Source organism: Lygodium microphyllum, chromosome 6, assembly GCF_053477565.2.
Source record: "Lygodium microphyllum isolate KBCC chromosome 6, Lygodium_microphyllum_v1.1.10, whole genome shotgun sequence".
NCBI lineage: Eukaryota > Viridiplantae > Streptophyta > Polypodiopsida > Schizaeales > Lygodiaceae > Lygodium > Lygodium microphyllum.
Window position 1 is genome coordinate 139,566,860 of NC_141140.1, and position 23,659 is coordinate 139,590,518.

Here is a 23,659-nt window from a genome sequence, read left to right on the forward strand (position 1 = left end):
CATACGCTTGTGTCATGTGCTTGGGACAACTATTTAGTCTATGTGATATTAGTCTAAAACCTTGTGAGATCAAGCCTTTCTAAAAACTATATCGTCCTTCTCTCATTATTACAATAAAATAGTTCCTTATTGTAGTTGCTTCTATGGTTTATTCATGTAATGAGATACAAACAATTGATGGAAGTAAAATGATTAATTTCCATGGGTTTGAAAGAGTTTATATACTTAAAGTTATAAATCATTGTAAGCACAATCTTATAAGTGTGTACATCCAAAGCAATTCCCAACATTGCACTTACTAAAGAGTAAAAGCTTTGCTCTATTCTCACAAAAGACCTTTGAACTTGATTCCCCCTTTATGTACCTCTAAAAGTAGGGCAAAGTAGTGACCAATATGTCCACCCATAAAGAGAAGACCTTCTAGAATGCTAACCACTCACCTTCATTGACCACAAACTAACCAATATGTCCACCCATAAAGAGAAAACCTTCTAGAATGCTAACCACTCACCTTCATTGACCATAAACTAAGGGAAAGAATAAAATGAATAAAAAGAAGTATCAACATTACTCAAATATACCTAGATTGATGCTATCCCATGTTTTGGTATAATCTTCGACGCTCTACTAACACACATAACTTGGAAAGAGTGAGAAAAGAAAGAGGCCCAAGATAGCTTAAGACATATCCATACATTCTAGATTTTAACTCTTGAAAGAGTGAGAAGAGGAAAATGCTCAAGATATCTTAAGACATATCCATACATTCTAGGTTTTGACTCTTGAAAGTGCTCGTACTACATATTTCACCACCATAAAGGCAATAAAAATGTTAGTGCCATGCATGCTTTTAATGTGCATGTCATTTGAATTTGTAGATTATCTTAGCCTCATAATCTAAGTTGTGGGAAAGTATGAGTTTGCACCAAGAATTGTTAAAATTTAACATTAATGTCTTTTACCATCGCATATCTTTATCTACACTATTTATTATTTAAAGGTTTGTTTGGATGACTCTTGAACCAAGGAGAAAACCCTTGAGCCTATGTGGCACAAGGAGGAGAGGTTTGGTATTTAAGAAATGAGGACGGGTTTTTTCTAAAGGGTGATTTAATAATGAAAAGAGAAAAGGCGAGTCTTTGAAAAGTTGGGAACACACACACACACACACACAGAGGAAAAGAAAGGCCGGATATACAAGAAATAAAGAGGGGCTTCCTTTTGAAGGCAATATGATGATGAAAAGTGGAAATGTGAGCCTTTGAAAAGTGATTGCTCTCTCTCTCTCTCTCTCTCTCTCTCTCTCTCTCTCTCTCTCTCTCTCTCTCTCTCTCTCTCTCTCTCTCTCTCTCTCTCTCTCTCTCTCTCTCTCTCTCTCTCTCTCTCTCTCTCTCTCTCTCTCTCTCTCTCTCTCTCTCTCTCTCTCTCTCTCTCTCTCTCTCTCTCTCTCTCTCTCCCCCCTTACAGATATGAATTCTTTTCTACCTGAAGATATGAGATGATATATATATATATATATATATATATATATATAGAGAGAGAGAGAGAGAGAGAGAGGAATATTGGAAAAAGCAATGAGAAAGAGAGAGAGAACTATGAAATAGAGAAGAGAGGAGAGAAGATGGATACAAACTTATAAAACATTCAAGTACATACATATAAACACACACATGCATACACATATATCCATGTGCAAAGACATACCTCCACACATATGCACATAAGCATATGCATGCACACACCTAAGGTGAAAAAAGATGAGAGGCAAGGGACTCTAGAAATTAAATAAAGGAGACAAGAGAAAAACAATGAGAGGAAGAGAGAGGACACACATACTTATGAGACTGCACAAATAGAAACACACACATACATACAGCTCCACACAGATACACATGCATACATACATGTGCATACACATATACACACATGCATACACATGCACACATATGAGGTGAAGAAAGATGAGAGATTAGGGACATGGGGAAAAAAAGAAAGGAGTTGAGAGAAAAATGATGAGAGGGAGAGAGGAGACACATACTTATGAAACCACACACACACACACACACACACACACACACACACACACACACACACACACACACACACACACACACACACACACACACACACACACACACACACACACACACACACACACACACACACACACATGCACACATAGACATGCATGTGTGTAAGATATGTCCATCTCTCTTTCAAGCATACCTTTATCTTGATTTATTGTATCTTAGTGAATATACACTCCCAAATGAAATAAAATAAAAATTTCCAATATATTTCAAGTGTTTTTTCAAGATCACTTATGTGCTTTTTAATTCTATAAGGTTTCATGGGACTTATAGTATTGCTTTGAGGTAACACACACATGGAGAGAGAGAGAGAGAGAGAGGAGGAGGAGGAGGAGGAGGAGGAGGAGGATAGAAGCACACAAAAGAAAGAAAATATGAGAGAGAGAGAGAGAGAGAGAGGGGATAGAAAAATAATGAGCTTATGAAACTAGACAAATGGACACAAACAGATAAACCACACACATACACGGTTGACTTATTTGTGACTCAACCATCCGTAAACCTTCTTGCCATATAAAATGTACATTAGGATGCGATGTATTCTTCCATGTACACACTAATGGAGGTAGGTATGTTGGGGAGGAAGGGCTCTAGTGAAGTTATTGTTGAAGGTGTCTAAGGCCTCTACAAAGGTCAAGGGTACAAACAGATCACATGTCAAGAAGGGGCCCCTCAAGGGCATTACAAAAGAGGTTGAGGAATCGTAGGTCTTACAAACATGTGATCTATGTCCTCAACAAGGCTCCCAAAATGGCTATCCCTCTTTAGGACGTTGTTTATATATATATATATATATATCTCACAACGAGGCACTAACTACGGTAGGAAGAAAGCAAACAACAATGTGGATGATGTAAGGGATACAAGGTGATTAGTTTTTAACTTTAATTATGATAATTATATATTTATAAAAAGTTGTATTTATTTTAAATTTATTTTTATAATATTTAATATATTTAAAGTTAATAATTTACATTTACATATTTATTGGAAACAAACAAGGGGAAAGAGAGGTGAAGAGACCAAGAGCGCACACACAAAAGCAATGGAAACTTCAGCACACAGAGAGATAGAGCTAATATCTTATTCTTTCACACAAAAGAACTAAGTCTACAACATGATAAAAGATTAATATGAAAGTACCACATGCAATCATTAATTGTGAACTTGCTTAGGAAAGAAGAGGTGGCACAATGAACATGCATGTTAATAATATCCTACCACATCACCAAGACACGTAGTGGATGCCAACAGTTCATGTGGAGCTCAACATCTCAACACTCTCCCTCGAGCTCAGCATGAACTTGTGAACTTCAAGCATAGTCATGAAGCATTAAAGCTTCTCAGCTCCCAAGGCTTTGGTGAAAATGAGAGCAACTTGATTATCTCTACTAACATAAACCAAGTCAATATCACCTGCCAAAACCAGCTCCCGAATGAAATGGTAATGGACCTCTATGTGTTCTACTTATGCATGATACACTAAGTTTCTAGCCAAGTGAATGCTATTAAGTTTATCACAGTAGATGATAACCTTCTTGTCCACCTCCATCCCCAAACCACCAAGTAGCTTGCGTAACCAAGCTGCCTCACATGCTCCAATTGTAGCACATCTCTACTCTACCTCTGTACCAGACAAGGCAATTGTCAATTGTTTCTTACGGCTCCCAAGTAACAGTAGCACTTCCAAAGGAAAAATTAAAATCACTGGTAGACCTCCTGTCTAAAATATTACCAACCCAATCTGTATCTATATAACCATGCAAGTCCAATGGTACACCTATACCATAGAATAACATATAATCCAATATGGACTTGACATAGTGCAATGTGTGCCGCATTGCATCCAAATGTGGCTTTCATGGAAGTTGCATGAACTAACCATGTAGTTTAGGTCTGGCCTTGCAATGATCAAATAGATAAGGCTACCCACAATATTATGATACATAGTGACATCCTCAATTTTCATCGTCATGTGCATTAAGCTTAGCATTAATATCCAAAGGTATAAAAATATTCTTGTAATCAATCATACCATACTTCTTCAACATATCCAACACAAATTGTCTCTGTGACAACCATATACCCTCTAGTTTTCTTATTATTTCTATATAGAGAAAATAGTGCAACTCTCCCAAATCCTTCATCTCAAATTCAATCTTGAGGAGACCCTTCACATGGTCAATCTTTGTCTCACTATCACCCATAGTGATCAAATCATCCACATATATAGTAATGACCACAATACTTGCATCACTCTCACATACATAGAGTGAGTGATCAGCTAGTGCTCTACAAAATCCAATGTTGACAAGGTAATTTGCAATCCTATCATGCCATGTCCTAAGCACTTGCCTCAGCCCATACAAGGCCTTATGAACCTTGCATACATAATTTGGATGACTCTCATCCATATAACGAAGTGGTTGCTACACACAAATTTCCTCTTGCAACTCTTGCAACTCCCTCTACAAGAAGGTATTCTTAGCATCCATTTGATGCATGATCCAACCTTTTGATGCAACCATTGCTATGACAACCCTTATAGTGGTCATTTTAGCCATTGGAACAAAAGTCTCCTCATAATCAATACCATGAGTCCATGCATACCCTTTGGCAACCAATCATGCCTTACAGCACTCAATAGATCCATTTGACTTATGCTTGTGACCTTGTAAACACATTTACATCAAATAGCTTTCATGCCTTTAGATAAAGGTACCAACTCCCATGTGTCACTATCCTTAAGTGCAACCATTCTTCATCCATAGCACAATCCCAATACTCATTACCCATTGCATCCTCAAAACAAGTGGGTTCTACATCATGCACAACATTAGCCATGTAAACATAGTAATGAGCTACATAGCTATCATATACTAATCATTACATTGGCTTTCTTACCCTACTTGACTTGCATGGACCTAGATCACTATCAAGTGCTTTAGCATCCTCTTGTGCCTTCTGCACTCCAAGTGTTTTAATAGATAGAATCCCAAACTTCTCATCCAAGCTTTGCTCAAAGCCATTTGAGTCAACATCAACATGGGAGAAATATGATGATACATCTGTCATAATAGGCGAGTCTCCAACTTTCTCTTCACCTCTTCTTGACATCTATGATGTACTTGGTGGAGTAACATGTGACCTCAATCTACCTCTCCAAGGTTTATTAATAGAATTATGACTAGGAGACTCTTGTGGTCCACTCAATGTCTAACTGCTAACGTGTTTTTTTCATAGCTATACTTGCATGCTCATCAGTCCCAAGTACATTTTACACATTACTATATCAGCTACTTATTTGATAAAAAACAACATCCTTGCTAACTCTAAACTCATGTGTAACATGGTTATAACATCTATATCCCTTCTACTCAAGAGACTATCCCACAGATACACATTTTTCTGCTTTGGGATCGAATTTATTGCACAATTCATCATGAATATGCACATAAGCAATAGATCCTAAAACTTTCAAATGGGACAGATTTGGCTTTCTACTTGTAAACTTCTCTTTGAGTGTCACACCATGTACAACAGTAGTGGGTGTCTTGTTCATAATGTATGCAATAGTAGCAACTACTTCAACCCAATAGTAATGAGGCAACTTTCTTTCTAATATTAATGTACTAGCCACCTCTACAATATGCCTGTTTTTCTACTTAGCAACTTCATTTTACTACAAAGTATATCTACATATATATTACCTCCATATACCATTTTTTTGTAAAAAATCAAAAAAATAATTGCAGAGAGATTCTCCCTCTCCATTTGATCTTAAGCATTTAATATGCAACCATGTCTCCTTCTCAACCAAAGCCTTAAAGCTTTTAAAGTGAGTGAACACCTCACTTTTCTTACATATAAAGTAAACCCATACTTTGCGAGTATGATTATCAATGAAAGAAACATAGTACTTGCAACCATTCGAAGTTGCAGTCTTTATAGGACCCCACACATCACAATGCATCAATTCAAGTGGCTTCTCGCATATATGCTTTTCATGCGGAAACGCATGTCTCACTTACTTTCCAAATTGGCATGCTTTGCATACTTTATGCATCCCATCAATCCTAAACTTAGGCAAGCCATCCACAATTTGTTTTGACTGATGTCTTTCAGCTACTGCACATTCACATGACCAATTCTCTTATTCTAAATTTCAATATCAATCACACTACCTGAACCTTGTGCAAACATAGCAACATCCATTTTAGACAAACTTATCTCAAGGGTAAACAATCTATTAGCATGTTTCCCTTTTGCAATCAAGATGTACTCATTTTTAAGATCTTCTACATAATAACCATTAGATGTGAACCGAACTTGCAATCCTAGTACCACCATTTGACCAATAAAAACCAAGTTTTTTGTAATATTTGGTACATGCAACACATAACTAAGTACTCAGTTTTACCATCTTGCATACTAAAAGGAACATTTCCAACATGAGTAATGGAATGAGTAGTATTATCCCTTGTCTCCACATAGCCTGGAGACTCTAGATTATGTATCTCTCTAAACCACACTCTATGAGAAGTCATGTAGTTAGAGGCATCTGAGTCTACATACCATACATCATTCTTTGATGAACCATTAGCAGTCATAGTATTCATAAACTGTTGCATAACAAACAATTGTTCATTTTTATCATCATTGTTTTTGCTTGTGCGCTAAATGCATAATTATCTTGCTGCTTTTTTTCATTTTTTATTTCAACCTTGTTTTTAAATGAATTTTTAGAAATGTGGCATTTCTGACCACAATGCCAACACTCTCTGCTATCAGCATAATTCTATTGCCTATTAGAATTTGTAACTTGTCCTCTTTGACTCTCCCTTTCTCGAACTATCCTCTATTTTGTTGTGCATCGTAACCTTAACCATGACCATTATATTAGCCTTTACCACAATCTCTATCTCTGCTAATAGAGTAACACACTTATTCAAACTTGTTTTTACTTTGAGAAGAAGAGGAATCAAAGCCAAGGTTCTTCTTCTCAAGTATTAACATAGAAATCAAGTATGAAAAATCAAGGATATCATCCCTTGTGTTCATAGATGACCTAATGCTCTTGTCTTTGTCTATAAGTCCATTTAATCATACATACACAACACCATCATCATCAACTACCACATTGATAGATCCAAGAGCCTCTATAATACTCTTGATCTTCAAGGTGTAATCATTAATGGACATGTTCCCTCTTTTCACTTGATTCAGCTCTGACTTGACCTGTAACTTTTTGGCCTTTATGTTTACTTCGAACAATCTTGCTAAATTCTTCCATGCAATAGGTGGGGTATTAGATTCTTGCAAATAGTCTATCATGCAATAGGTGGGGTATTAAATTCTTCCATGCAATAGGTGGGGTATTAGATTCCTGCAAATAGTCTATCATGCAATAGGTGGGGTATTAAATTCTTCCATGCAATAGGTGGGGTATTAGATTCCTGCAAATAGTCTATCATGCTATCTATGACATTGACATATAGCCAATATATGACTTCCATGCAACGGTGGGGTATTAGATTCCTACAAATAGCCTATCATTCTATCTATGACATTGACAAATAGCCAATATATGACTTTACTCTGTGTCTATTCCTAATATTTCTTAGTCTTTACTTGTTCTGTAGTAGCATTTCACACAAGAACCTTGGGTGTTACTACTATGTCTCCTTCAATATAATTCCAAACACCTTTGCTCTTTAAGAAATTTGTCATCCTAAACTTCCATGTATGATAAATTTTCTTATCAAGCTTTTCACTAACAATCTAGTTGAAGTTGTAAGATATTTTGACAAAATAAACAACTTGTAAAAAACTACAATTTACAAGAAAGTTGATACCACATGTACCATAATTAAATACGCATCCTTTTTCACTAATAGCACAACAATAGCCACAATCTACAATCTGTATGTAGATGCCCTCTGTATTTGCAACCCAACAAATACTTATAACCTTACAAATTTGAAATCTATAGCCTCTACATCTATAAATGGTCGACATAGTCATGGCGAAAAAGCTCTAAATGACCAATTTGTAGTGTATACATTGTTCTTCTTGCTCATCGAGTTTCATTGCAATTGGAGACTACATCCCTAGTAGTCTCAAGAGCCTCTTGCGGCTATAACTTAAGGTAGATTGAGCAAGATGAAAGAGCCTTCTTACATGTTTCTTGTTTGCTTGCTTTCGTGCTTCAATGCCTTCACCTCAACCTTTAATCAAGCTTCGCATAGCCGTGGAATGACTTTGATACCATGAAAAAGAACTAAGAGGGAAGAGAGGTAAAGAGACTAAGAGCACATATACAAAAGCAATGGAGACTCAAGCACATGAAGAGATAGGGTTGCAATCTTCTTCTCATTCTTTCTTCTTCTTTCACATAAAAGAACTAAGTCTACAACATGATAAAAGACTAATATGAAAGTATCACAATGTATATATATGTGGTCACTAAGTGTGTGAACCCACTAAGGAGAGAAGAGGTGGCACAATGAATGTGCTATAACCAAGGATAAAGTACATGGGTGTAGTCTAGCTATAGAATCACAGATGTGTCCTCATATTGGTCATCTAACATACCAGTGAATGATATCCTACCACATCACCAAGATGCATAGTGGATGCCAACTAATGTAGAGCTCGACATCTCAACATTTACCGCCCCCCCCCCCCCCCCCCCCCACACACACACACACACACACACACACACACACACACACACACACACACACACACACACACACACACACACATTCATTAAAAAATCAACCCAGGAAGTTAGCTGATAACAACATTATACTTTTAGAAAGAGCTTGAAGAAAGGATGTCCATCAAATTTAACTTCACAATGCATGATTCTATCCAACACATGAAGGATCTATATCTCTATTAACTTCATGTAGACTAGCAATAGAAAAACTAAGGGAACTAAACCCCAAACACTCTCATTTATTGTGCCTACCAAGGAGTTTCCCTTGTTGCCTTTTACCATGGCATATAAACAATTTACTAGGCACTCTATGCCTAGTTTCCCTATGGCACAAAGGGCAAACTTTAAAGTACCATTGTTACTATTGTTAACACATTTCATGTCTTGATACATATCTTAAGTAGCAATATGATTCATAGCCAATTGAGTCCCTAAAAAACAAACCATGAGAGACCCCAAAACCATTGTGAAGTACTTGTGTTATTAATAGTTAATATATTACACTTTCATGTCAATTATTGAAATAATAACTTAATTTTCGACAATACACTTGTACCTCGCAATGGTTCAACATACAAAAAAAATAAATCATAACTCTCTAATTAGATAGTGTTCCCTCACCTATATTGTGAGGTCTGAATATTTATGAGTCACTAATATACAACACCACATGACTTACAAAACTAATTTACAATGTTAAAAGACATAGTATGATTCTTTTGCCATTACGTTTGAAGTAAACCGATTGATTTTTACATGTTATTTTGGCAAGTTTACAAAGGTGATTGCATTTGGGTAAATGATCTTATCTTGCATATAAACCTATCATTATATAAACATATAAATAAGTAAATATATTATTATTATTATCCATACATTTATACACTTCCAAAATATATTTTCGATTTTTCACTTAACATGTTTACACGCTTATACGCTTTCGATTTAAACATTTATACAATTTTGATTTTATATGTTTATACACTTCCAACTACCTTACCTACCCTACTTGTTTGAATTTTCATGGTTGAAGCTCAACTACATTCCCCACCCCACCCTTCCCTTTATAATTGATCTAGCTCTCTTCGTTGTGCGATGTGCCAATGGGACAAACATCGTCTTCCTGTCTAGCTCTCTGTGAAAGTACCCATTGTGAGGGGGCTGGGCACGTAGGTTGCCACGTGGTGATTGGGAATGCATTGGCGGGGAAGGCCCTCAAATGGACAGGAGTCCCCCTCCCCAACCTTCTCTTAATAATAGTAAAGGATAAAGGATGTGCATTCAAACATAAAAGGATGCTTGTCTATAAAGGTTAACTTCTTAGAGAATAAGGTGAGACAATGAGTGAGGGATTGATTCTTCCATGCTTTGTGGCAAGTTGAGAGTTCAAGCAAACTCAATTGAGATGAAACTTAGTGTACACAGACAGTGTCTTCTTTAGGAGTGAGCTTGGACAAAGTCCCTCTCTATAGTCTAGGGTCTTCTTTAGGAGTGAGCTTGGACAAAGTCCCTCTCTATAGTCTAGTCTAGAGACAATGATTAAGAAGCATTAAGATTATTGTGTAAGATAAAGACATCGATTGGAGAAGTGTAAGAATAATGTAGTAGAAGGCAAGCAAGTAAGCCATGGATGCAAAATTCCTCCATCGAGTGCTCCTACTCTCATTATTATATATGCTTAGCTGGTCCACCTTCCTTCACGCCCAATTCCTTTGATTTGATTTTAATGAACCGAGTCAAGGGTTATTTTCTCTTTCTTGTGGCCATAGGAGGTCAGAGATCCACAGACAGACACAGAGAGAGAGACACACAGAGAGAGATTCTGATACCCATATCAGTTTCCTCATAATCTCTAATCGCCCACTTGAGCGAATTGGAACACCCGCGGTTTCCCTTAAAGAAGAGAGCTCCATCTGCAACCATACCCGCTCCCCCCTTTGAAGCCCGAAGAGGCAATGCTATGTCTATTGCAGATTCAGAAGCCTGCCACACATCGAGTCGCGTCTTGCATCCTTTGATGCAGAACCATTTAGAGGTAATCCAATCAGAAAGCCCCCAGCCTTCTTCTTCATCACAGAGAATCATTCGTTCCTGTTTGAGTTTCTGCATTTAGCCCCCAATCTCCTTCTTCATCATAGAGAACGATTCATTCCTGTTTGAGCTTCTGCCTTTTTGGGACCAAGGTGTGAGCAGTCTCAACCTTAATGCCTGTTTCAAGAATTCTCTCTCAAGATTCAGAAGTAGGTTATTTGATGTCTAATCTCAAGAATCAAACCTGGTTCTAGAGATTAACTTGGCACTGCCAGGATGCAGAGAAGTCAACTGTCTGAATGAGTTTTCCTGCATTAATGTATTGTAGTGATTTGGGTTCAGAAAACTTCTAATCAGAGATCGATTTCTTCATCAGGGGATGCGAAATATCCTTTGGCATTAAGACATATAATTTCTTCAGAAGACTATGGAATGCATCAAGACTCAGCATTGTAATGCCTCAGGTATAAACTGATATGCCTTCATCACTTCAAGACCATGTGTTGTCGCTATTTGAAAGAGCTAAATGGAGCCGGAGATCATCTAATCCAGATGAGAAATCAAACGAATACTCAAGGAAGTCCTTCTCGGACAGCCTGAGCAGTGCGACACCGCTGCAAAGCACCAAGCAAAGCCCTGGGATCGTGAGTTCCTTTAGGTGCTGCTTTGCACCAGTAACCAATGATAGCACAACCTTTGCATTTCAGGATGTTTCAGGTGGGTTTCAACCTTATTGTGCAACATATCGCAGGGAGTCATTCTTGATTGATTATCTTCCGTTGGACCAATGGAAACCATGTTGTTTGCAGTTAATTCATGGGATGATGGTAAAACAGATAAGCCATTAAGTTTAGCGACTGGCCATGCTCCAGCAGATAATGCTATTACATTCACGGTGTCTGACCTTATGAAAGCTACTGATAACTTCTCACCATCGCTCCAAATTGGGCAAGGAGGGTTTGGGACAGTGTACAAAGGGAGGTTAAAGGATGGGAGGATTGTTGCAGTGAAAAGGGCAAAAAAGGTGATACTCATGTCTGAAACCTGGTTTCATGCAGGTGTATCCACCAGTATTGCCTGGGTGTATGTGACTATAGTATATGAATGTACGAATTAGAAATTATGATTATGCAATCATGTATGTATGTGTCAATGTGCATATGTGTGTAGGTATGTGTGTGTGGATGGATGTCTGAAACCTGGTTTCATGCACGTGTATCCACCACTACTGCCCAGGTGTATGTGACTATAGTATATGAATGGAAGAGTCATAGATCATGATTCTGCAATCATATACTTATGTATTTACATTCATATGTATGTAGGTACGTATGTGTGTGGATGGATGTCTGAAACGTTGTTTATGCATGTGTATCCACCAGTACTGCCTGGGTTTATGTGACTATAGTATATGAATGGAAGAGTCATAGATCATGATTATGCAATCATGTGTGTGTGTGTATGTATCGACATGCATATGTATGTAGCAATGCGTGTGTGTGGATGGATGGATGATTGCCATGTCATGAGTATGCACATAAGTGACATGCATGCATCTGCATAGTATGTGCACAGATGGATGCATGCACACACCATGATAACGCACGTGCACACACACACACACACACACACACACACACACACACACACACACACACACATCTATACACATACTGCAGACATACATACATAGCTATGACCACATATACATACATCGATACACATACTGCATACATACCCACAGACAGATACACATACTGCATACATACATACATACCCACAGACAGATATACAAACATAAATCCATATCTACTCAATTATATGCGCATATGTCTATGGTAATGTTGGGCTCTTTAGATGTGGGGGTTATTGCTGATAGGCTTTTTGGGCTTCCCCATGTGCCAGACTGCATCTGACATGCAGCTATCGGCAGAGTTTCGGAGTGAGCTGAGCACTCTATCAAATGTGGAGCACCTGAACCTGGTCAAGTTCATAGGGTATGCTGCAGAAGGATCCGAAAGGATCCTTGTGGTTGAATATGTTCCCAATGGAAACCTGCGCCAGCACCTCGATGGTATGTGTCCTCTTGCCCTTAGGATAAAAATAAAACAAACTTTGCAGATTGTATTTTGCCAGCTTTTCTTTCCTTTATATATATGTGTGTGTGTCCAATCAAGATGTCTCAATATGTTAAGATGAAGGGGTTTGGATCTCCAGTTTTACTAGCATTAAGGGCCAGTTACCAATAATGTGACATCGAATCGTTGCAATATGTTCACTTATCCTAACCATTTACCTATCAAAAAGGGCAATAACATGTGTAATCCAGGTGTATTGGATTGAATTGAAATAGTCTTAAGAGTAAGCTGATGTCTAGGTGTTGTACAACCTCTTCGCAAGCAAAATGGGCAAAATTTAGTTCTCCACATGCATATTTGCATTCACTACAGTCCAATCTCCTGGTGAGCAGTTGTGAGATTAGCGGTTGTTTTTCTTGTAATATTGGCATATAAAAATTGTTATTCCACATAAAATAACATCGGAGTGCCTCATACTAACAAGACTCTATGTTAATTATTGAGGTGAACCAAAAATTCTCCAACACGTTCTCAGCTTCTAGATCCCTCATTCCAATGTGTATGAAGTCTTAATTTTCCAGACATATGAGTGTTCTCACTGATAGAGTGGGCCAACATACCGCTAGCCACACCGATGTACATAGTGTGAGGAAATGTGCCTCTAGCCACTAGTGTACATAATGCAAGGAAATTTCAAATACCTTTATTACAATTGTAGAGTTGCATAAGTCTTAGCATTATCATATGAAGTCTTTACAGCATGTGTGTGTTGTTTTGGAGCCGTGTAACGTAGAAAGATGTAGGCATACACCACACTCCAAAAGGCCAAAAAAAGTTTGCCTTGCCTCCTTGGAAGGGGAAGTTATTGAAAAACTAAATTCTTCGAACATTAACAAAAGCGTTTTATTACCTTTAAGTCATCATTATATTGGTTGGCTTGATCTATTAGATCAAAATGATAAAAGATCTTGTTTTTGTAGCATCTTTGGTATGGGGTTGTAGAGAAAATCTAACTTCTTGGAACATTAACAAAAACATTTCATTACGTTTAAGTTGTCATTACTCTTGGTTGGCTCAATCCATTAGATTAAGGCGATAAAAGTACTTGCAACTTTTGGATCAATAGCACTATCTAATGTGTTTCTAAAAAGATTACCATGATTCTTTAGACTCTTCAATGATCCCATGAATGCTACAAATTGAGATGTTTCCACCTTCTCCTTTCACTTGTAGGAAGGCTTGTGCATACTCATAAATTAGTCGAACAAAATTTAGTGCTAACCACTATCCTACCTAGTCAAGGTTCACTCCCCATGCTCTTGTTAAGGCAACATTCTAGTTTAGTGAAAGTTATCAGTATTCCCATGTATTAGGAGACATATTTTAAAGAATTGGTTGTATAATGTGTCGTCTTGTGAGCTGAAATTGCAATGGGCCCTATGATCTTTAAGTTGGCGTTGAGTTTCTAGCAAAACTAGCAAGTTCGAGATCAAAAGTAAGTATAATGTGTCGTTTTGTGAGCTGAAATTGCAATGGGCCCTATGATCTTTAAGTTGGCGTTGAGTTTCTAGCAAAACTAGCAAGTTCGAGATCAAAAGTAAGTATAATGTGTCGTTTTGTGAGCTGAAATTGCAATGGGCCCTATGATCTTTAAGTTGGCATTGAGTTTCTAGCAAAACTAGCAAGTTCGAGATTAAAAGTAAGTTATAGTCTATGGAGAGAGAAAATTGTGGCTTTAGTGTTGGTAAGAATGCTATTGTAGAGATGGCAAGAGCCATTGTAGTCTTTCTAGCTCATATTTTACATTTGGCTAAACACTTCCTAAATTTTAATCTTATGGTGGGAATTTGGATAGCCTCGATGATAAAGTTGAAATTAGATCTTTGCCTATGCTTTATGGCATAAAAAATTCTTGAGTACTTTTTGTTGTATTTTTAAAAGGGAGTAGGTTTAATTTCCCATTAGCTTGATTTTTAGATATATGGGGCATGCTTACCACATAAGGGGAAAATGTGAGGCCTACATTTTTAGAAAAACTCATTGATAGACTTTAACTTTGACATATTTTGAAGGCAACATGCCAAAGTGGGCATTGACTTTAAGAATATTGTTAGATTTACAAATCTAAGCATTGTATGCAATGCCAAACAAAATAGTTTGTTTTCATGTTCTACCAAATGGAGTTTATTTGGCTTATGGCAACATGAATTGGATTTCTAGATTTGCACTTGAAAAAATTGTGAACTTAAATCTTTAGCCAAACAACAAAGAAAAAGTCCTAGAAAGTATAGTGTTCAAAGTAAATTTTCTCTATCTAACCAACGAAAAAAGTCCCAAGAAATATGGACATCAAGGGAAAAAATTGTGATGCATCATATTTTTTTCAAGACTACCTTATAGATTTTACACTATGAGAATGTTTGGAAAATGTCTAAGTAGTGTTCTACTTCATAGATGTTTATGTTGGTTAATACCTTTGCATATGACAAAAGTGTTGGATTATCAATCAACTCAAGGTTCTTTTTGGATGAGTACCTTTGTTATAATTTAAAGGAATTTGAAAGCTTGACAAATATACTTGCAATCAAGGAAAAAGATTCAATGGCTTGTATTTATGTTGGGTGTTTCCATGACAAGGACACCACAAATCTAGTGTCCTTTTGAACTTTACTTCAATGTGCCAAGATGCTTTATACTTCAAGTATACATGCTATTTGAAAATCACTAGGATGAACTTTGAGATTTTCAAGTATACACACTTTCACGTTTATTGGGATAGACTTTTGAGATTTAAGGGTGATAAAAAATTGAGTAGGATTATTAGAAAAACAAATTTTGACTATATACCAATGTGATATCATTTGTTTCAATTTTCATCCCAATTATACTCTAGTATAGTCATGTAACTTGATTCAAGTTCACTAAATTAATCAAATGTAAACACCTAAATTAATTAAATGACTTGCTTTTATGCCCTAAGTGCAAAAGACTCGGATACTAAGCTTTAGAATAACAATGTATAGTGGATAATATAAAACAATGTATATGTCAAGGATTGGAAGTGAATGCACATACTTAAATGTAGCTTGCTTTATGCATAGATCCAACCAAAGTATACCTTGATTTTAACATCAAAGGACTTGCTTTAGATGCATTTACCATGTATCCAACTTGAAGTTGTGGCACTACAAAAGAGTGTATTTGTTGCAAATGCAAATGCTCAAGATCTTCCTTGTTGATGCTTAATGTATGATTCTCAGTGCAGTCTTTATATCCTAACTTCAAGGTGCTAATATTCAATGAATTGGTTTGAGCTTGTTGTCAATATTCTATCAAAAAGCTTAGCATTATCAAGCACAAGGACTTGTTGCAATAATGCATGTAATTTGCTCTAGACTCTAAGAAAAACTACTTTAAGCATAACCATCAAATTTTACGACCTATGGCTTGCCTTTTAGCTTAGTTTCTATACCTCAAGTATAAAAGACTTTGCATGAGATGATAGTAACACTAAGTGTAATTGTATGCTCAGCTTTTGGTTAGATTTATGTTAAGTATTTTACTTAAATGTAAGTAGCTACTTGTAATGATCTTCATATTCGTATCCTAAGCTTGAATGATTTTATGATCAAATATTTGCTTCATGTTATGTGATCTAAGAGTTTATAATCTTCCAAATAAAGCATTACTAATTTTTAGCTTCTTATTTTAAAGGATATAATCTAAAAGCTTGATAATAAAGGTTTATACATTGGGAAACACACAACATGAAGAAGAAAATTTGAAAAGCCAAAATCCAATGGCATTTATGTATATGTGTATATAATCACCTTTGCCTTTCTTAATGGTTGCTTTTGATTGAAAGAGGTTGTATGTCTTAAAGATATCATAAACCGTGTGTAAGGAAGAATGAATTTGAATGCCTAGACAAAGTGTAGAGATAATAAGTCTATCAAAATATACTTTGCTAAGGGCTATGCAAACATATGGTTTGGAATATGAGGACATTCTTCTTACTCTTATCAAGCTCGCTTATTCTTGTCATTATTTGTATGTGTATCCTTGTCACTCTCTCTATATTAAAACAATGACCCTCTTTTCATCCATTCATCCATTTCTTAGTGCTTTCATGAATTTTGTTTTTTGGTATTGGATTATATGCCTTGATTCTTCTTTGCATGTAAAGTACCTCAATTTGAAGTTTTGTCTCCACTTGGATGACATAGCATTTAGAATTTGGGCTCATAATTGTGAGGTTGTGGGGTTCAAGTCTTGCTAGCTGGAGTCGGTTGGTTGGACAAGTGTTTCCATGGTGTATTCACGTACATCATAGCTGTTGCACACTTGAATGTGCAATTGGTCCCCCTCTTTAGTAGTGTCATGTGAGGTGGTCCCAGTGCATTCAAGCTCTATTGTTTATTTGGTTTGCAAGCGAAGCAAGTTGCACATAGGAATAATGCCATTGTGACGCTTGCCTACTCCCTTGGTCAATGCCTGGAGGGGAGGCACCCTTGGTAAATATTTCGGTGGATTTGCCTTATCTCAATAAAAAATTCTCAAAGTTTTGAATGATAATGAAGTGAATATAACTCAACAGTTCTTAATCCATAAAGCATTATGATAAACTATTCCACAACTTTGTTTCGTATTATATAATTCATGGCTTGCATCTTTTTGAAAGTTAAAAGTGCTACAATGTATTTTATTGGATAATTTTGCACCCAAACATTAGACACCCTAAGGTAAGGACCCATCATGTAGCCATCTAGTCAAGAGAGTTGACTTGATAACTCACAACACACCCTTTTCCAAATGGACTATCACTTGTTGGTAGGCATGTTGGAAGGGAAGAAAAAGTATAAAAAATGTAAGTGAATGCATGTTATTTTTGTTAACTTCAAGGAAGGTTGTCTATTGAGGGGTAAATGATATAAAGCTTGTGTAAAACCCTTCATCTCAACATTTTTTGAGAACTTGGAAAACTAAGGTAATGTAGATGTTGATGTTGTTGGACAAGGATGTGAGGTGAGTTGTCTCTAACATGTTAGGATACTTTGGAGTATACGGTACGTTCTTTAGATTTGTTATAAGGTTTTAACGGATTTGACAATAAAACTATGCATTTAAAATGAGTGAAGGGTATAGTTACAAACAAGAGTGCGCAAGTGCACTTGAGGATTACCCTTTCAAGATTTTGCTAGTCTTGGTTTTTCTACAAGCATTTGTCGAGATTTTTGTTGAAAATGTGTTTCTTGATTGTTGGTGATTGCTTTTATGAGAAGTTTTTTGCTTGTTCCAACAACTTGTTGAATTCCTTACTACTATTACCATATGTAGAATCTTTGCTCACAATATAGGATTGCTTGCATTTGCTAATATTAGTCAAGAGATGGGGGAGTTGTCTAGTATCTCAAGTGAATGCTGTAGAGTTCTCAACCTTTAGTAATGTGCAATCTCAACATGTATTTGTCACAACACATAATTCCAATAAAAGGTATTGTGCACCACATTATGATTTCATGTGGAACAAATAATCAAACTGCTCTTCTCTCATAACCTTGTAAAAAATTTAGACCTTGTCATAGTGCAAAGGTAGATTTCTTCTCCAATAGATGAAACGGTGCTTCATAAAACTACTTGTTTCAACTTCTTGACCTCTATGCCCCCCATGCTGCTTTAGAGGATTCAATAAAAACACAACTAAAAATAGAAAGTAGTCTCTGAAAAACCACGTGTCCACATGCTTAAGGACCACAATGCTTAGTTGACTCAAGAGTAAATTAAAAAGTTGTCTCATCCCAGCTTCTGACCATCACCTAGTCATTGCCCTAAGGGGCCTTCCTAACAATAAAACTGATTAGAAATATGCATGATATGAGTGTGATGTTGATAAGCAAAGGGATAGGAGGAGAAAATGTTGGTGTAGTATCAACTAGCGGTTAAGATGACAAAGGCAATGGTAACATATTATGAGGAATGATCAGTTGTATATTTAGTTTTGCCAACTCACTTGGGTGGGATAGGAAAGTATGAGAAGAGATTAAGAGCTAAAAATGGTGGTCAGAAATGGATGTAATACATATAGCTCTGAGAGAGAGAGAGAGAGAGTTGCGAGTTATTACCAATTAATGTGATTTGTGCAGGTCAGTTTGGTACAGTTCTTGACTTGGCTACAAGATTGGACATTGCTATCGATGTAGCACATGCAGTTACCTACCTGCATCTATATGCTGGTAAGCCATGCTGTTGCAGATGGGCTTTATGAATTTATAACAATCAGTTGACATAACATCTTGGCTCATATTGAATTGTTCATTGGCATATTGAAGATTGACATGGATGGGCCTGTGATTTCTTGAACATATATATTGATGTGCTATTTAGCAGGGATTTTGTACTGAGATGGGGACAGGTATGCCGTTAGTGATGTGTTCTTTACCAGTGATGTTACACTGACATGGGATGGGTGTGTGCTTCTGAACACGACTTGTGTCATGCTATGCAGATAGACCTATCATCCACCAGGCATGGGATGGTCTTGTGTTATAGTTAGATAGTTCAATGTGCTACTTAGCAGTGATGGTGTGGTGACATTATTGATGGTCCACTGATATGGGATGGGTATGCCATTAGTTAGATAGTTCAATGTGCTACTTAGCAGTGATGGTGTGGTGACATCACTGATGTCACACTGACATGGGATGGGTATGCCATTAGCGATGTTTTATTTACCAGTGATGTTACACTGACATGGGATGGGACTGTGCTTCTGAACATGATTTATGTCATTGCTTGCAGATAGAACCCCCATCATCCACTAGGCATGAGATGGGCCTGCGTTTTCTTCTAGACAGATGAATGTGCTAGTTAGCAGTGATGGTGCATTGACATTAGTGCTGGTACACTGACATGGGGGTACGGGTATTCCATTAGTGATGTATTATTTGCCAGTGATGTTAACACCTACATTGGGATGGGTTTGTGCTTCTCAACTATTTACATCATGTTATGCAGATGGATACATTATCCACTAGGCCTAGGATGGGCCTCTGTTGTCTTAGACAGATTAACACTGACATTGGGAAGGGTTTGTGCTTCTCAACTATTTATGTCTGCTATGCAGATAGATACATTATCCACTAGGCATGGGATGGTGGCCTCTGTTGACTTAGACAGATGAATGTTTTCTGAGCAGTGACATGGGATGGGCAGCATCTACTTTGGGAACATACTGATGTGCTATTTTGCAGTGAAGTCAGACTACTTGCATGTGTTTTTCTGATCATACAAATGTGCCATTGCTATATTGCAGATAGACCTATCATCCACCGTGACATAAAGTCCACTAACATCCTGTTAACCAGCAGCTACCGAGCTAAAGTTGCTGATTTCGGATTCTCTCGTCTTGGGCCTTGGGAGCTTGATTCCACCCATGTCTCTACACAAGTGAAGGGGACTGCCGGTTACCTGGATCCGGAGTATCTCAGAACTTACCAGCTCACACAGAAGAGTGATGTCTACTCCTTTGGGATACTGCTTGTTGAAATGCTTACAGGCAGGCATCCCATTGAGCAGAAACGCGAGCGAAGTGAGAGAATAACTGCAAGATGGGTTAGTGGAAGTTCTCTACTCTCTGTTTCATCAATAGTTTGATTTCTGCACAGTAATTCGTGACCTTTAATATATTTGAAGCAGTACTCGATATCAGGTCAGATCATTTGAAAACCATAGCAGCAACAGTCGTGGTAGTGTCAAAGAACCGTAAGTTCAAGTAACTAAATTAAGAAACTGTTAGATGGTTCATGTGGGAGCCTGCTCTTTCTCTGTCGAGATATGAGCTAATGGCCAGGGTGGTTAAGATTTGTGCAAGGAGCGAGGTCACAATAGCATGCATAGAAGCAATGCTAGCAAACTGTTTAGGGTCTGTACTTGACTAGGGCTAATAGACAAGATCTTGGAAAACTGAATTCTAAGACAGGGAATACCCTGAGACTTGGTTGTGTCGGTCTGTTGTAAGATACAGTTTCTAAAGCATGGGTATAGTCTTCCCCGCTTTCTGATCAATGGTGCCGCTCAGGTAGACTGAGCAAAAACAACTCTTGACCAGGCAAGAGAGAGAGACTTGAAATCTTGGGAAATAATGTCAAGCACCAAGTCGATTCAGTACATGTTACAGGGATCCGAGCTGCTCAATCTTGATGCCAGGCTCTTACTTAATTAAAAATGAAATGCTGCAGGCATTTGACATGTTCCACGATGGCAAGGCTCTACAGACGCTGGACCCAAAACTTGAGAAGAGTCCATCTGCCAGCTTGATGGTGGAGAAGGTATTGGAGCTAGCATTCCAATGTGCATCCCCAACAAAGCAACAGAGACCCAGCATGAAGAAGACTGCCGAGGTGCTTTGGAACATCAGAAAGGACTACAAGACCATCTTTGCTTCTTATTCACCACCATCATCATCATCTTCACAAAAGCCTCTTCTGCAACTTCTTCAAAACTCTGATTTCCATAAATATAGCCTGCAGCCTTGATGCATATGTGTGTACATGCTGACAGAATTTTCTCAATTCTATCTTCACTAGGGTTGATTGATTATGTACCTCATCACCCTGTTCAACAGATTAAGATCAGCTTCATCTTCACTTGGGTGATTGTGCTTGATCATTAGATACCTACTCACCATTTTGATCTCACTCCACTTGGGTGAGTGGTTAGGTACCTAATTACCCTTTGGATCAGATTAAAGGTCAGCTTCATCTTCACTCAGGGTGATTGTGCTTCATGATGAGGTACCTAATCTCCATTTTGATCAGATTAAGGTCAGCTTCCCATCCATATGATGTTTTGTCTATGAAAGCAGAATGGTAATCCATTTTATGTCATTTGTAAAAAGCTACCGCATTATGAGGTGAGCAATATTGTATACATGTCATGCCTTTGGAGGGTGATGTAGCTCTGTCAATGTGCAATGGTCATTGTGTATAGGTTGGTGAAAGAAATGCAAAGGTTTTTCTGTTTGTTGAATTGAAGTGTTTTTGAAGTTTGCCCAAGCCAAATCAAGGTGTAATTCAATGTGGACCGAATCCAATTGAACTCTTCATTCTAATGATTATTATAGATATTGTTTCTTTAATTTAATGCTGGGATTTTGTGCTTTGTAAATTCACATTAGTGGTAATTATTAGTGAGATGCCATTTAATACAACTCTCTTGGGGGGCTAAGAAAAAAGAGTGCTCTTATTTGCATTGGCCATCAAGGCCCATGGCATATAGGAGTTCAAAGGTTAAGATGGAAACCAAGTCCAAAATTTGATTGGTTGACCTTGCACCATGGCTCATCCCTAGGCATTCAAGCATGCTATTTTTTAATGTATAAATTTGATAACGGCACAAAGAAAATCCTAACTCTGTGAGGTAGAGCTTGTAGTCTTGCAATTGGAACTTAACCTTGCTCATGAGATTAGTTGTCTTTTTTCCTTTCGATTGTAGCATATAGGATATGATCCATATCAACCATTATTAGGATTTCTTGGTATTCTATCTTTTTCATACCTTCTCACATACTAGTCTCTTTCCAACCTAAGTATTTGGGAAGTCCACATCCGACCCATTGCATTGTGCCTCTTGTTGTTTTTGAAACATCAAATGTGGACCTACTTGGATGATACTAGCATGGCCTTGTGGACCTACTTGGATGATACTAGCATGGCCTTGTGAAGGAATGTTGTGTAATCTAGCCTCCTCATATGATCGAATCAACAAAGAGTTGACAATAGGCTTGCATATGGTGTTTGGACTCCAATTTTCATCACCTTTGCAATTTTATCCCACATATTCAATGACAAGTTTGGTTCAACATCTTTTGTGATGTGCACCATGTTTATCTTGATATGATACTTAAAACGTTTCTTGATCATGTAGTGTAAGGTTTTCTACACGTAGTGTTATAATGCATACTCATCCAATTTTGTTAACCAACCCTTCACTTGTAGTCAATATTGAAGCTCCAAGATATCATTCTTCTAGTCTCCCCCTTCAAATTACATTTTACTTTTTCTTTTTTTGACATCAAATGCCAACATTATTAATCAATGGTAGACTAATATTTGCACCATATAGCTTTTGATTTGTAGCTCCAACCATATGCACACGTCTTGATCCTTCCAAAAGAGGAATGCACAAGTCGAAAGAGGCATGGCATGGAATGTACTGCTCTTGGCTCTACCATTTAAGGAAAGCATCCAACAAAAGAAACTACTTTGTGTGACGAAATGTAGTCATGTACTTGTTTGTAGACATTATGGTACATTATTTTAACAATTTAGGTTTTTGATATGTATATGTTATTTGGGCACATATGGCCTACCAATATGTACTTTTGCAAACAAATTATTGTTGGCATAAGCATGACATTTGATTAAGTATATTATGTAGGATAGTCTCTTGTTTGAATTGATGGCATGTGTTATCATACTTTTTAAACATTTGTAGGCACAATGTGATATAATTTCTTGGGGCAATTGGTAATTGCATAACCTTGCTAGTGTAATGGGCTAGCATGACAAAAATATTACTTTGTGACCACATCTAGGTATTCTGGGGATGTAGTTTAATAATGTACTCTATTATTGTCGTAATTCAATCATATGAAGGATATAGTGGTTACACTTTTTATTGTTGGTTGACAATGCATGAAATATATGTTTTCACTTCGGTAAGATTTATTTTTTAGT

The 23,659-nt window shown here is 37.2% G+C and overlaps 1 protein-coding gene across 1 annotated transcript; it reads left to right on the forward strand.

Annotated features, from left to right (window-relative positions):
• The first annotated feature begins 10,431 nt into the window (after positions 1-10,431).
• On the forward strand, positions 10,432-21,995 carry LOC148035204 (calmodulin-binding receptor-like cytoplasmic kinase 2). Its single transcript, XM_087680169.1, has 7 exons — positions 10,432-10,849; positions 11,310-11,562; positions 11,655-11,869; positions 12,751-12,919; positions 19,067-19,156; positions 20,236-20,534; positions 21,161-21,995. Exons 2-7 carry the CDS (start codon positions 11,322-11,324, stop codon positions 21,455-21,457), a joined length of 1,311 nt encoding a protein of 436 aa, XP_087536295.1. The 5' UTR covers positions 10,432-10,849; positions 11,310-11,321; the 3' UTR covers positions 21,458-21,995.
• The last annotated feature ends 1,664 nt before the right edge of the window (positions 21,996-23,659 follow it).

Coding starts and splice junctions, on each gene's coding strand:
- LOC148035204 (XM_087680169.1), top strand. CDS start 11,322: ATGCCTTCATCACTTCAAGACCATGTGTTGTCGCTATTTGAAAGAGCT. Junction 12,920..19,066: donor CCTGCGCCAGCACCTCGATG/GTATGTGTCCTC, acceptor TGATTTGTGCAG/GTCAGTTTGGTACAGTTCTT. Junction 19,157..20,235: donor CTACCTGCATCTATATGCTG/GTAAGCCATGCT, acceptor GCTATATTGCAG/ATAGACCTATCATCCACCGT.